The 16,529-nt window shown below is 34.3% G+C and overlaps 1 protein-coding gene across 3 annotated transcripts in view; it reads right to left on the reverse strand.

The window, feature by feature from the left end:
- The window catches only part of LOC128014847 (paxillin), a 36,133-nt gene that overhangs the window by 17,259 nt on the left and 2,345 nt on the right, over positions 1 to 16,529 (reverse strand). The window contains exon 1 of one of the 3 annotated variants that reach the window (XM_052598522.1): positions 4,523 to 4,691. The exons of 1 other annotated variant lie outside the window; for it this stretch is intronic. In XM_052598522.1, the coding sequence (XP_052454482.1) occupies positions 4,523 to 4,676 (154 nt within the window). In that variant the 5' untranslated portion in view covers positions 4,677 to 4,691. Of the gene's footprint in view, positions 1 to 730; positions 1,271 to 4,522; positions 4,692 to 16,529 lie in introns of those variants that run through there. One more of the 3 variants, XM_052598521.1, reaches the window with a different exon arrangement.

Below are 16,529 nucleotides of genomic sequence, written 5' to 3' on the forward strand. Positions count from 1 at the left end.
AATAAAAAATTAAAAAAATATCAAATCATGTTTATTGGATAAGGATTTTTAAATACCACTTGGAAAATTATTTCTAGTCACTGAAACATAGATACACTTCAGAAATCACTTTCTGGATTTTAAGATTTGCATGGTAGCAAATTACAATTTTTTAAATGCCCTTATTTCTCCAGGGTTTTATGACGATGAGTATTATCTTCTGATAAACATAATCTAATTAAAATATATCAATTATAAATATAATTATAAATATAAATAAATAATATTATAAATAATAAAAGCCACAAAAACACAGTTCATACATGCACTATATATATATATATATATATATATATATATATATATATATATATAAAACATTTTTTATTTATCTGGACACATTGGCTGTCTGCTGCCAAATTAGGATACAAGTTGCTGCAGTATATGAATAATGAAAACTAATCAAAAATCTAAACTGCTGAAATTTAATTGATATGCAATATCTGAAGGATTAAATAAAAAGTTAATATAATAACGATTCTGATCGTATAATTATTGCATTTTCACAATCAGCCATTTGTTACTTCTGAGTACTCAGGTAGGCTGCTTGTGTCCAAAACTCAAAAATGATACAGTCCACATGAAACCCCACACATATCTGCAAACGTATGTGTGCGAACAGAGATTTTGGGAAATAAATACAAACATTAACTTAACTGCACAGTGACAGGACAAAAAGAGCCAATCCTACCTCCCCCAGTCACCCAATCCGGGTCTGGGATCATGTACGTCCCGTCTGAATCAGACGTGCCGGCCAACTGAACAATAGAACCTGTCAATGACTCTCCAGCATGTGCTTTTTCAGTTCCCAGAGCAGTGTGTGTGTCTGACGCCTCAAACGGAGCTGAATCTGGGGCTGAATGTGGGTCAGGAGCGGATGTTAATGAGGACACTTCTACGGATGCAGCGACTGAATCTGAATTGATTTCTAAAGCCGAAACAAAGACGGATTCAGCAGCTAAATCAGAAATCACCTCTTTTTCTAACATTTCTTCTAGGTCAGTTGATACCGAAGCTGAAACAGGTGCCAAATTTCTTGAATCAGGTGACGTATTCTCTGGAAAAGCGTATATATCGGTCTCAGACATCGGCTCTTGGGCCCGTCCAAATTCTGGTATGAAATCCTTCATGTCGAATTCCCATAAAACCTTCTCAATCTCCTCAACTGCTAAAAGTAATGAAGTTTCTCCGTCCATTGTGGAACAAACAAAGGAACCGCACCCGAAGGAATCAAGCACAGGATCCGGAGAAGTCTGGAGTGGGATGAGGAAAGGAAGGGTAGTTCCCATTCCAAAGCATTCAAACATTCCTCTAGGCTCAATTATGTATACAGCCGTCAGTTCGCTAGATAACGCTTTCTCTCAAGGGGTTTGGTTTACAAGCTATAGACACTATGCAAACCCATATATGACCACATTTTAAGGTCTACAAAAAAACACTACAGGGCTAAACATTCCTAGACGTTATCTAGGAAGAAAGTTATTCTGGAAAGCCTGCAAGAGCGAGCAAAGGACCGTTATTCCTTCGAAAGACGATACAGGATGTGGCTGATTTAAACATCTTTCATCACTGAACACGCATCAGACGATCTCTGCTCAGCTTCAAAAGAAGGACGGTCCGCCCAAAATCAGTTATGATTTTCTGTAAAAATCAGGTCAATAAGGATCGGTCGTCATGAAACACTATTCAGGGTTTCAAGACCAACAAAGAAAATTTATGAAAAAAAATGGAACACTACGTGAGTATGGTCTCTAAATGTAAATGTCTTATATCAGCAAAACTTCAAAGCTTATAAATTATCTTCTCCATTGTTGTTCAGTTGTAGTACAAGCAGGGCGTAACGGTTGGTCGATGTGGTATTAGTCCCGCCCCTTCTCCACTGTGATTGGATAGCTGACAAAAAAGTGACTATGATGTGCACTGCATTTTACCCAAAGTTGAACATTCATCAACTCAAATAAAATAAAAAATTCAAAATGAATCAGATCAAAATGAAATGAGTTATTTTTTTTTTTGGTGCATGCAACATTTAATGTCATGACTATGAATTTAAGGCTTTCTGTTTCAATTTAAAACCCTTTAAGGCCTTCATTTGTGGAAGGGCAAATTAAGACTTTTTAAGACCTGCAGAAACCCTGCTATGGCCCACATGGTCAAAAATGTAGGCCATTATCATGATATCTTGATCTAGCTAATCAAAGGTGTAGGGATGTAACGATTCACTCAACTCACAATTCGATTCAGTTTTTTTTTTTTTTTTTTTTTTACAAAGTGATATATATAACAAATTATGAATTAAATGTGTCCTTTTATTAATGCTTTGACAAAATGCATTTCTTTGTGAAACTGAGATATAGCTATAATAATATACTAATATAGCACTTGCATATTATTACTCTTTTGTTGGTTTTGATTGCTTATATTGTCCTCATTTGTAGTCGCTTTGGCTAAAAACAAGCCCCAAATCAAATAAATAAGTAATACAAATAAAATAAATCTCTACATATAAACAAAATAAGGCTTTGTCTGTGCTCTTTCCATTTAAAATTAGACTAAAATTAGAATCACTTCATTTTAATCATGATCCAAACATATGTATAATTTCGAAATTCTGAAGCAAAAACATAATGGTTTGACTTCCGTTTTGTGAAACTATAGATAAAAAATATTTGCATGTAACAGAAGCCGTAGACGAGCTAAATGAGATGCAGATTCGCTCTCTGCCAGCAGGTGGCGCTTATAGCGTTTCCTTGGTTTCCGCTGTAAACAAAGCAGCGCTGCACTTATGAACTTTAATATGCATTATACAGAGGCAAGATGAAAAAAAAAAATACCATCTAAACTTTTCTAAAGACAGTAAGTTCCCTTCAGGCATAGGGTAGGCATAACTCCTATCCCTAATTGAATTGCGATTTGTTTAGCATCTCAACCGATTTGAATCGGCACATATTTTAACTGATTTTCAACCAGCTAGCAGTTAATCGTTACATCCTTACAAATGTGCTTTTCATAAAAGGGTAATGAAATAGAAAATTTAAATATCCTTGAAATTTACTCATAATAAAAATAAAATCATACTGAATGTTTAATATCTCAAAGGTTTTCCACCCTTCTAAAATGCAGAATTTGCAATCCTGGATTTAGACAAACCTCTGCATATCCTTCTAAAAGATCAAGTTATTATAAATGCATGGCTCAACATTATTTTTACCAACGTATCTGTAGGCTTGAAGGAGAAAGTTGTTAACGTTTAAACAAAATAAAGATCTGAAAATACCCTTTAGTTAGCTTTATGATTTTGCTAAGGGAGCTTTTTAACCAAACAATATGATGATTTTTAGCTTTGGCAAAATAATTTTGTAGTAGGGATGCACGGTAGGATGATTCATATCCTGGCCACGAAATAAAGAGTCTATCTATATTACAGTATGTAAATATATCCACACATCCAGTACAGTACTACTTAAAATGTATTAACGTCACAGCGATAAATAAATTATTTCTGTATTTTATAATTGCTTCTGTTAAATAAAAAGACAAATAGACTGTCCCTAAATCACTTGGTAAGTACTAGTTTAGTTATGTCTTTCTTATTGTATCTTTCTAATACTGTACGTCATTTTATTTATTTTTATAATTAAGACAAAATAAAACACCAAAAATAACTTTATGGTGATGTACCCTGTTACAATTAAACACAATTTTGTGACATAAGATTTTGATGATATCAGCCATTTAATGCAACTGAAAGAATATGAAATAAATTACATTGAACATTTCATCATTACAAATAAATACACAATAAAGCGATTTTCAATCATTCCTAAAAAATGACCACGTCCCAGGGAGAACAGTTTGCTTTGAGTTACTTATATTTTGACAAGTTACACTAAAATACACAGATGCAGATATAACTGCAGCATAACTTCACCCAGACCCAACCTCCTCTAGCACGAACGTCTATAAAACATTCAGACAGTGGTAGGAAAAGAAGGACTCGTTCATTAGACTGGGATTATTGGTGGAAAACAGTGATTACGCATTGCAAAAAAATGTTAAATAATAGAAGCCCAAACTATTTTCTAACACGCCATTTCAAAATCCAGCACATTTATATGCTGTAGGTCATAAAAATCTAGATTCTAGAGATCTAACACAGCCGGGAATATGAGTCTAGGGACCAAGATCTGCTATCTCTTTGCCTTGAGGGCTCCTTATTATTACCCATTTCATAATCCATTCAGTTCCACTCTCATACACGTTTGCCCCTTTATTGCCAAAAAGTGGAAGTTCAGGTAACACCTTCTGCACCCGAAGAGATAAACCAGTTGAGCTGAGAAACCGATCTTAAAAATGACTCCGACAACTCACTCCAATCTTATTTGCAGGAAACTCAATCCACACAGACAGATCAAACCAAAAGAGTCTGATGTTGGTCAATTATGACAGTGAAATATAGGGTTCTCAATTCTGAAGTCCTGACCTTCAGGTTTGAAAGCACCAGGGTGGTCAAGACAAGGAGGGAGACCCAAGACCCCCGCGCTAAAATAAGAGCCTCCAGTACTAAACCTGCCACGAAGAGCCGATGAAATACATCCCACGCTGTAAAACCTGAGAGATCTGAGGGAGTAAAGCATTAATAACTCAGAATTCTCGAGTGTTCTGTTCTCGACATGTGACACTGATGTCAACCCTGCAAGAATGAGGAAGAGTATTGTAAGAAATGACACAATCTGTTTTTCCATCACAACAGAGCAAACATAGTGAGGCAATGAAATGACTGACAAGGATAAATACCACGAAAACACCAACACCAGACATGAAGCAGAGTGTTGAAACTGCTTATAAAAAAAAAACTGATGCTTCTATTCACAATGAATGCATTACATTATCGTGCATTTGCTACCAATTTTCTCAAAATACCCCAGACAACGCAACACGAGCCCTGCCTTGATGTAATGATTGACAGGGTGGGGGCTTACATTCATTGCATGCAATTTAAACGTCTTAAGTATAAACGTCAAAGCATTTTAAATCACAGCTTTGCAAGCTTTTTGCAATACCTTCGGCTCACAATGCATTTTGAAATTCACACTGCATTTTGCTACAATTATCACACTGTATTCTGATGAAAATGCGATCCAAAGTGTCCTTTTTAGTGGTTGACAGATATATTGCAAAACTTTTCTGCTTGGCCGATGTGTTTGAGGCACAACGTTTATTTTGACAGTGCTCCGGACTTTTATTTTGACAATGCTGATAACGTCAGCACCAGAGCACACAGGGCACCCATTCTCTCTCTTGTTTACTGTCATTGTTAAGAGTTCTTCATTTTCACACTGTATTGTATGTAAAATGAGTGTTACCCTGGCTTTATTTGTAAAATACGATTCCCAAAGAATTCCCAAAAATATAGTTAACATTAAAGTTAAACGTTTTACACAGATTAAAGTGGAAAAGAGCTATAAATACCAAAAGGTATCACTTCACAATAAGACCTCATTAGTCAACCTTGGTTAATGCATTAACATTTACAATGAGAAATAGCTACATTTGCTACAAAAGTCATTAATCTTTGTTAAAAAATACAAGTCTTGTTAGCACATTAAATAACACCACTGCAACTTTCGATTTTAACAACGTGTCATTAAATATTAGAATGCCTAAGATTGATGAATGTTCCGAAGAATTTTTCATTGGCAGTTTATGTTGACTAATGAATTAACTAATGTTAACTAATGAAGCCCTAATGTAATGTGCGAACGAACAATAAAGAATCAAAACACTTTCAAACAATATCAAGGACATGAATATGAAAATGAATAGCCTATTAAGTATAAATATTAAAGTATTTGGCACTGTGATGAACATCATAGCAAATCCACAAATCTGAATGGCTATTTAAATATGTTTTAGAAAGTGGCGCAGCTGCTGTATTTATGGGGTTTCCAGGGTAAGGACTGCATTTTCTGCAGTTTAGCGCCATCTGCTGTCAGAGAGTGAATATGTTTTCATTCAGCACAATAATTATGCATACAGCGATATTGTGAATTTGAACAGTTGATTGGAAAAGTATTCTTAAAATCCATCCCAAATTCTGAATCATTTGTAATGTATAATTATTCACTGTATTTAGAAGTGCCCAGGATAAAAATATTGGGATATTTATTACCGTGACATATCGCATTACTGATATGTCATATAGAATACCGGCACATGTCAAATTCCCAATGCACACAAACTTCCCAGAATATTGAGTACTCTGTTGGTTACGGTTTACTTCCTTTTTTTATTATATTTTTATTAAATATTTGTGAAAAATACTATGTCATCTAAATTATAAGTATGTTTTTTTACACATTTATTTTTTAATCCATTGTCAAATGATTTCAAATTTCTTATATATTAATAATAAAATATATATCGGCTTTGGGCCCCCTGCTTTCCAAGATATCGACATTGGCTGTCAAAAAAAATATTATCGGTTGACCACTCGTCCATTTGCTAGTTTTTGCTTGGACATGTAAAAAATAATCCATTAGGGTAATACATTTACATTTTGCAACTTATAAAGTGTTAAAATATGTATTTAATTGACAAATTAGAACTGAACTGTCAAATGTAAATTATATAATTTTCATTTTGCAGTAACCGTTGCACATGTGTGGTGAAATTGTAAATTTAAATACAGAAATACATCGCCATTTTTCACATTACATTTCAAAAGTTATATTGCTGCCTATATGTTTCCATATATGTGTGTGTGCGCGTGTGTGTATATCCAGCAATCATTTTTATTAATTATAATGCCCTTAAGAATAAAAAAAACATATTGTTAGATATTTATATCACAATAAACTATACTTGACATTTTAAATGAGCAAACATTAAACATTGGCCTGTTAATTACTTAAATGCTACTTAAAGAGACTGAAAGAGATGAGAAAGTGCTGTTCCTCGGTGGAGATCGTGTCCTCTGGCTCCTCTATATTTAAGGCTGTGTGCTTTTTTTAATTATGATTCTGTCAGAGAGACGCCATGTGGGACCAATTACCAGCTCGGAGTCAAACAGACAGACAGAAAGAGAGAGCAGCAGTCCAGTATCATTATCAAACTGCTATTTATTCTAGCGGACCATCTCATTAATAACCTGAGAGTATTAGTCACATTTAATCTAAAATGATAGCCTTCTCATGAGGCGAATCTGCTGCAGGCTACAGTACATTTGTGTAACTTGTGGTCAAATGAACTTGAAATTAACCATAACCCAATGATGAATCAACACAGCTGATGACACAGATGTGAAGTCAAAACATATGTGGTCGTATGGAGGAAGTGAACACACACAGAGACACAGTTTTAGTCTAGTTTAGTTAGTAGCTATTGAATTGTATGCTGCGTTCGACACTACTGACCACAACATTCTCTTGAAAAGACTAGAAAACTTTGCTGGTATTAATAGAAGTGCATTAGCATGGTTCAAATCGTACTTAAATGACTTATTAGACATTTTCTTTAACAAATAACAAAATTATTAAAAAGTTGTTATAATAATTTAAATTAAATTAAAAAATAAAAATAAAAATAAAATAAAAATGATATAAAATAAATAGTAAAAGATTATAAAATAAAAGAAAAAAGATAAATGAAAAAAATATGATTCAAACTGAATAAAAAAAACTAATAAAATAGAAGAAAAAAAATATATATGAAATTAAATTATATAAGAAATATGAAAATAAAATAATAAATAAACCATACAATAAAAAATAAGAAATAAAATTACAGATTTAAGAGCATGTGAAGTAGTTATTGTTCCAGCTGCCATGTACAGGTGTATCTGAGAGAAAACAAAAGCACAGGCCCAAACTATCTCAATCAAAACCACCTGCAACCCATGGGATCCTAGGGCTGTGCAAAAAATCGAATGCGATTTTCATGCACATCTCATCAGTAAAGACGCTCCTTTAATTAGAAGTATATTCCAGCACGTGCGTTCAGATCAGGGTTGCCAGGTTTTCACAACAAATCCTGCTTCTCAAAACTAGTTCAATCGCGCTTACAGGAGGTTCCCCGATAAAAATTGCTTCCCGGGGTTAAAATATAAGTTTTTTAGCAGGGTTGCCTTGGTAACATTCGCATTTTAGGGGTTAAATATCACGTTATTTGTATTGGGGTCGCTGTGACCTGCGGACATGAAAAACAAAAACAGACTTGGCAACACTGGTTGGCATTTACTACACCGAGCCGTAATTCACTGACAATCTACACAAAATCGATGTTAAAATCGCAGGCGATTCTTTGTCGATTTTGAAAACGATTTTGTTAGTTGTCGGTAGACTACGGCTCTGTGTAGTAACTGCCGCTCCACCTGAACCAGTGTTGCCAAGTCTGCGGTTGTTTTTCATGTCCACGTTTTGAAGCAATCACAATACCAATAACGTGATATTTAGCCCCTAAAATGCTATTTGTACCAGGGAAACCCTTCCCAAAAATTTATATTTTAACCCCGGGAAGCAATTTTTTATCGGGGAACCTCCCAGAAACGCTAGTTTTGGACTAGTTTTAAGAAGCAACTGGGCAGGATTTGTTGTGAAAACCTGGCAACCCTGATCTGAACACACGTGCTGGAGATATACTTCTAATCACAGGAGCATCTTTACTGATGACATGCGCATGAAAATCGCATTCGATTTTTTGCACAGCCCTATGGGATCCATGCAAAAAAAATTAAATAAAAATAACATGCTACACAGTCTTGGTCACGACATGCCTGGATTCAAAGCCTAATCAGAGAAGATACGTGCAGGCATCACCCATACAAACATGTGACATGAGAGTTACTGTACTTCCAATGAGAGAAGCAGAGGAGAATAAATGTGCAAGTCTTTACTTAACATTCCTGCATCCAGCCGTTCTCCCATGAGCTCTTTCTCTCTCACCCTCCCCATCCCTCCGTCTCTCTATCTGATGGGCAGAAAGGTGTGCTGGGAATTCCTCAGATTTTTTGGCCTGTTTAGACTCATCCAGAATGCCTCTGATCGTCCTGCCAAATGCATCTCTTAGATTGAGTCAGGGACAACACACAGCCAATTCAGGGTATAGTAAGCATTTACAGAGTAGCCCAGTAATTAACCTGACAGCAGGACTTGTTTATCTAACACGGTTATAAGAGATTTACAACATGTGCTGTCTGCGGATGAGATTCATTTTATTTCGAATGACTAATAGAAATGTAGCCTTATGAAAAAAAAAATGAAGGAATGGAGATTTGTTCACTAAAGAAAGAATTTCCAACTATATTCTGCACAGAGCAAACAAGAAAAAAAATAAATAAGAACTTATTTATAATATTTAAGGACATATTTATAGAGGAAATAAATCAAATATTAAAAGAATAAAAAATAAATGTATGTAAAACTTAAAGTTTAATTTATAATATATTAAAATATGATAAAAAAATTAGTATTATATTTATTTTTATCCTAATATATTTGTTTCTTCTTAAATGTTATATTTATTTTTGCTCCTTTGATATTATATGTACTTTTTTCCCTAAAATATAATATTTAGCAATTTCCTTAAAATATCATTTATTTTAAAAAATAAATATAATAAACAGAAATACAAAAACAAATTAATAAATAAAAATAAATATAATATTTAAAGAGAAAATACAACATGTTAAGGGCCAAATCAATTTAATAATAAAGGAGATAAAAACTTTTTTTTCTACTTAATCTATCTTGCCTTACAACATGGCATGGCATCTCAATAGCAAAACCTATTGTGTATCACAACAACACTGAATGTGGTATCTTCAAGACAAGACCAGATAAGCTTTCAGCTGTGAGAAAGTGTTCAGCTATGATGTGAGCGTATCTGTCCTGCAAACAGGTGATACTCTTGATAAAGTCAAGATAACCTGAGTCTGAAAGTCACAGTTTCTTTTACAGAATAAACTTTGCTATACAAGAAAGATCAAATGATGACATTCTCAAACCATAACACATACAAATACAAACATGTCACAGTCTGGGCCTGTACATTTCATCATTAAGCCTGTGTTTATGTGTGTGTGTGTGTGTAGAGGTTAAAGCCTTTTACCATTCACCAAACACTCAGTGTTTACACATCACAACCAAACACTCTTTCCCAGAAAAGGAACCGCTGTGAGAGCGTTCGCAGTGTGACTAAGAGTCACCAAGAGAAGAGAAGTTCATGCAGCCATTTCACCATGTTTTCCATACAATGACAATGTATGCTGATTTATATAGAAGGCCACACAAAAAGGGAACAAAAATGTATTAAAGTGTTTCATATGACTTGTATGCTTATAATAGTATTATTAGTAATTGCAACTTTTGATCTCACAATTCCAAACTTGTCTCTCACAGTCATGACTAATTTTTCCTCAGAAGCTTGGTCTGAATTTGAGATTTCTTTCTTTCTTTCTTCTCTGTTCAAAGCCTGATCACCGTGCACTTATATCAGATGGAAATGAGAGGCTTGGACATTCTGCCAAACAACACATTTTGTGTTTCACAGATAAAAAATAAAACACAAGGGTGTGAGTAAATGAGGAACTTTCTTTCTTTTTTTTTCTTTTTTTTTAAAGCTATTCCTTTAACCCACAGATAACACATCATCAAACCACAGTTTTGCATGCAGCAAACTCAATGGTTGAGAGCCAATGTGCTTGAGTTATAACCACAATTTCACACCATGTACAACAGAATATCACAGTTTAGCCCTACGAACATCAGCAACCTCACACAGCGTCTGAAATGGTTTAGGACAGACGCAAAAGAAAGCTTAATAACACACAATCCTTTCTGATTCTCGCCAGATCATTTAGATAAATGTCATCTTGTGCACACAAGGGTGTACCAGGTTAAACATCTAGGCCTTGATCATACAGACTGTTATCATCAAGCTTGCACTAAGACTGTGTGTCCACCAAAGTGTGAAACGCTTAGCTGTGAGCACTTGAGAGTGATTGTGTGGCACAGCATCTTCAGTGGAGATGCTTTGGTGCTTTTATAGTTAAATGAATGTGCGGTAACTGCCTTAAAGAAATCTATTTACATTTAATTCATTTTTGACAGTGGAACTACTTTGAAAATACGCGTAATGCAAACTCGTCAATTTCACAAAAACCCCCATATATCGCAAAAAAGTTTTAACTAGGGATGTCAAATTTCGATTATTTCCATGATCGATCATCGTTTAAATTAACGATCAATTAATCGATTAATCGTTAACCATAATACTGCAAAATGCGTCTATTGCAGGCACGCAGTCAGCGGTATGACAGGATGTGCAAAAGCCACACACACACACACACAAAACGCTTTCTCACTTGAATTAAAGAGGTTTTAGTCTGAATAAAATGCTAGTAGCAGGATTATAAAATGAATTGATGCGATTATGATCATTTGATAAAATGAAGAGAGCGCGCCATACTTTTGAGGTCATTTTACTTTGTTGACAGTTTCCAATCCCGCACGGAGAACGCTGAACGCGCATCTTTAAATGGTTTTGTGGTGCTCGTTGTTGTATTTTAAAGCACAATTGCAATGTTTTCAATTGACATTATTGTATAAAATAATCCGAAATGTGGAGCGCGTGTGACTGCGCTGCACATTAAGTGAACTACATCGGCGCTGCTGCACCAAAACGTGACAGTGCATGCGTGCACACGAGGATGAGCCAGCGCGGCTTTGGCTAGATTTATTTGGAGGTTATTGCTCATGTCTCATTCGGCACAAATCGAAATGTTTCCATATTCGCAATGTATTTGAATGTTAAACTATTATTTATAATGTAAACTAGGCTTGTACTTAACACGCATTCGCATATAGACGGAAAAGATGATCCTCTTCATATGAGCAAAAACGTCCTTGGCATAACAGCAGAGTGGACCGGTATACTACGGTCTATTTAAACTGACCAGTGTAACCTTTTAATGTTTAGTTGACATTTTATTTTGATAATGAACAGACTGCGATGTAAGTTTGAATCGCTAGAATATACGTGTGCGGCAGGCTCCGGCACGATTGAAACAGCTGAGACATTAAAAAAAATACATATTTTCCGCAAAAGTGTTTACTTTCATTTGTGCACACTCACAATAAAAACAGAAGATTTGTGCTCTTGTAAAATAAAGCAAACAAACAGAATGCGTTGTCATCCTTTTTTTTTTTTTTTTGTGAACTTATGGAGCGCCCACACTTCTGTTTTAAATCCGTTAATCTTAATTAGCCTATTTAAGTCGGATATATTTCGCATAGCCTATTTAAAAAAAAAAAAAAAAAGAAACATGAAAACAAATTGTTATTTTTATGTTGGGCCTATTACTTAGTAGGCTATAAATTTTCCTTAAAGCATCCCATTTTGTCCCAGGGCTTAGAACCTGTGCCCTAGTCAGGTCCATGCAGAAACTTGTGAACGATGCTCGGCGTCACCGTTTAGTGACAGCAGTGAATGCTCCAGGAATGTGTCGGTCACAGCGCGTATTAATCGCTGTTTTGAATCCAGCAATTATTTATTTAGAAATGATACGATCTGATTATGACAAGTGTGGTATAAAAGCTTTGTTTATTAGAGGAATAATAGGTTAACTGGAAAATGTTAGATCGCGACCATGCTTTTGGACCCCATAGTCTTCATTTACGCGGCTTTGTTCTGGTTTGCCGGTTGGTCACGAATTTCCACAAATTCAGTATATTTAGGCATCGTTTCTTTTCCTAAATCTTCATAGTCTAACCCTCTAATTTCCCAGGTTTATTTTATTATCTTTCGCTTTTAATAACTGTTTTCGCATCTCTTACTATGGTAAACATGGGAAGGGAAATTAAAGATTTCATGAATTAAGAATTCGTTCGATTTATTAATTTGTTCCCTTATTTCACTTAAATCATGGGTTATTTAGGGAACAAAATTAATGAAACATGGACAATTGCCACATTAATAATTCGTAGGAATGAATTAACAAGTTGTAGGAATGAATAGACTACCTGTCCTGTCACTGTGTCCCGCAGCCCTGCAAAGCGCACGATATAAAACAGTTATCTGATGAAATGATTAGTAACTACATTTCTATTGCATTTAATGTTGAAGAACTTTTATGTTGTTTCTATTTTAATGTACTTTAAAGTTTAAATCACATTAAAAGCTTAATTTGTACATTGTGAATGAATGATGATGCTTTTATATATCGTCACCGTCACTCACAGCCGCTCGCACGTGTTGAGTGCGCATGAGCCGCACGCAGCCCAACATTGAATCGGTTAACCGACCATCCATAGCCTTAATCGATTGCATCTCTTATCGACAATTAATCGATCATCGATTAATCGTTGCCATCCCTAGTTTTAACGCTCACATGAGATGGTTTTTCAGGCAATTCGAAAAAGCAATATTCTGCAAAACTGCAATCTAAAATATTTTTGTTGTTGTTATTAACAGGTCACCTGGCATATGTAAAAGTCACATGAATCATTCTTTAATGTATTATAAGCTCCAAGAAACACTTCATCCATGATCGCTCTCTAGTGTAAGGGGCTTTCCTTGCCATTAATACTTGGATAAACTCTTATTTACACTGCACATGTCTTATTCATGCATTTTATTATATATTCAATATGAGAACAGACAATATTCAGTGGTTCCTGAATACATTATGACACATACTGTGCACTACTAAGTTTCTTTCTTTGAAAGAAGTCCCTTCTGCTCAACAAGGCTGCATTAATTAGATCAAAAATACAGTAAAATTGTGAAATATTATGATTTTTTTTAAATAAATGCTTTCTATTTGAACATATTAAAAAATATTATTTATGCCTGTGATGCAAAGCTGAATTTTCAGCATCATTACTATCAATTTTAGCAATAACACCCAGGCAATTTATAAAAATTTGATAAAAATAAACCAATTCCAAAGTCATAACAATAAGATATGGATTTCTCATCTTAGATGCATCTCAGTCCAGATTCATATTACATTTATCTTCTGCATTTTATCACTACACAATCAATATTAACTATCAGTCCAAATTTCACCACACACTTGACACTGAAAATATAGTACTTGTGTGTCTAATTCTGTCCGTTTGTATTTTTGTGCAGTTGCCTGGTGATCATAAACACAAGTGAACAGCAGAAGCTCAGCACTCTTTCAGCTCTCGTGTGTTTTATGGCTTTTAGTTATTTATTTAGTAAGTCGCTGTGAAATGTAATGTACACTTAGGCTAATGTACATGCATTACTGTTTAAATGTTTGGGGTTAGTATTTTTAAAAATTAATAGCAATACAGCAAGGATGTATTAAATTGACAGGAAATACATTTATATCATTATAAAGATTCCATTTCAGAAAAATGCTGTTCTTTTGAACGTTCTTATTATCAAATAATTCCCGAAAAAAAAAGGATCATGGTTTCCTAAAACAATATTAAGATGTTTTCAACATTAATAATAATCAGAAATATTTCTTGAACAGCTAATTAGTATATTAGAATGATTTCTGAAGATCATATGACACTGAAGACTGGAGGAATGATGCAGAAAATACAGCTTTGATCACAGGAATAAATTATATTATCTTATCTTATCTTATGACAGCCGATGCTGATATCTTGGAACGCAAGGAGGCCGATAGCCGATATAAAGATGAAATTATTATTTTCAATATTTAATGATTATTATTAATATTAAATAAATTTGAAATCATTTGACAATGGATTAAAAAATAAATGTGTAAAAGAACACACTTATACTTTAGATTACAGTATTTTTTCACAAATAAATAAATATTTAATAAAAATATAATTAAAAAGAAAGTAAGCACTGTAACCAACAGGGCACACAGTTTTCTGGGAAGTTTGTGTGCTTTGGGAATCATATTTTTCAAATAAAGCCATAAAACACTCATTTTACATACAGCACACAGTGAAAATGACATGAAACTGACAGTGGGCAAATTTATAAAGTGCAGTTTAAGTAGAGTTTAGAGCATTCTTTTCACATGGACTAACCATCACACAGAAAACACGTGATTATGCTCGATAAAAATGCATGATGACGACAAACAAGAGAGAGAGAGAGAGTGTGAACACTGTGTGCACTTAGCATTGCCGCTCTCAGCGCCATCAAAATACAACACATCGGCCAAGCTGAAAAACGTATCGGCTGATGCCGATATTTGAAAAATGACAAATATCGGCCGATATATTGGGCTTGGCGATATATCGGTCAACAACTATTTTTAAATGTATTCAAATGGAACACAGTTAATTTAAATTAAAACAACATTTCACACCATTACTGTATTTCTGATCAAATAAATGCAGCCTTGGATGAGTATATTAGGCTTCTTAAAAAAAATATTTAATTTTAATGATTTATTAAAAATTATCTAAGACTTCAAACGTTTGAATGGTAGTGTAATCTGAATTGCTACAATGAATCAGATTTCTTTACACTAAGAGACACATACGGACAGGTTTGTTGGTTTATTTAAGAATGTCACATTAACTCAAGACACAATACACTGAAAAGGATGCTGGAGTACAGGTTTTTAGGTTCAAGAGCTCCTCCATAGCCTACAATAGAGGTTTATGGTTTCAGGAGATGCCTGCATAAAAAATACAAATGCTCACACCTGTGATCTCAATGTCTGTCTGGATCTACGCTCCTCCCGCGGAAGATAAAGAAACCACTGTCTGTGTGCCATTTAGGACACAGTCAACGAGGCCTTATGAGATAAAAGTGCACTGTGCACTTTCTTCATGCATATTTGAGTCTTATTTTGCACAATTTGCATAGAACAAAAACCACTGAACTCAACAACAAAGATCTGCACATCTATATTGCTGCTGAGTATTTGTTCAGAGATGCACTAGAAATGGTTTTGGAATCAGATTGTGATGCCAGTCTACATAAAGATGACAGACAAAATATTAAATGTCATTGTTGAAAATTAGTAATCCACTATTTTGACAATAATAATAATGACAACTTTCACCTGAAGATTTGGAACCAAATTACAGGAGGGGGAAAATGACTTTAGAAAGATGGCAGCATCATTATTTTTACACAGAGATTGGGATGTCTATTAATAAAATCAGCCGACTTTAGCAATCCTTGTTGCATTATATGCATTACGAAATGGGGAAAAGCACTTTTTGTGTTTGTTTTTCCAAAGTTAGAATGCTTGTAATTCTAGAAGTATTAAAGATATCTCAATATCCTTTTGGATTTTGGTTCTTAAACTTATATTTTGGTGCCTTCATTTCATTTTAAGACCCTATGTGGTTAGTTTCCAGAGATATTGGGATTTCAATGTCGCTCAATTATTAAATTATTCAATTGTACACAAATATTTATAGTGAAACAGAGTCATTCCATGTCAAATAAACCACATTTCAGAAACTTTCTGGCTACAATTTTTTATTTTGTTAATATTTATTTATTTTTTTACTGAA

This window comes from Carassius gibelio, chromosome A5, assembly GCF_023724105.1.
Source record: "Carassius gibelio isolate Cgi1373 ecotype wild population from Czech Republic chromosome A5, carGib1.2-hapl.c, whole genome shotgun sequence".
Taxonomy (NCBI): Eukaryota; Metazoa; Chordata; class Actinopteri; order Cypriniformes; family Cyprinidae; genus Carassius; species Carassius gibelio.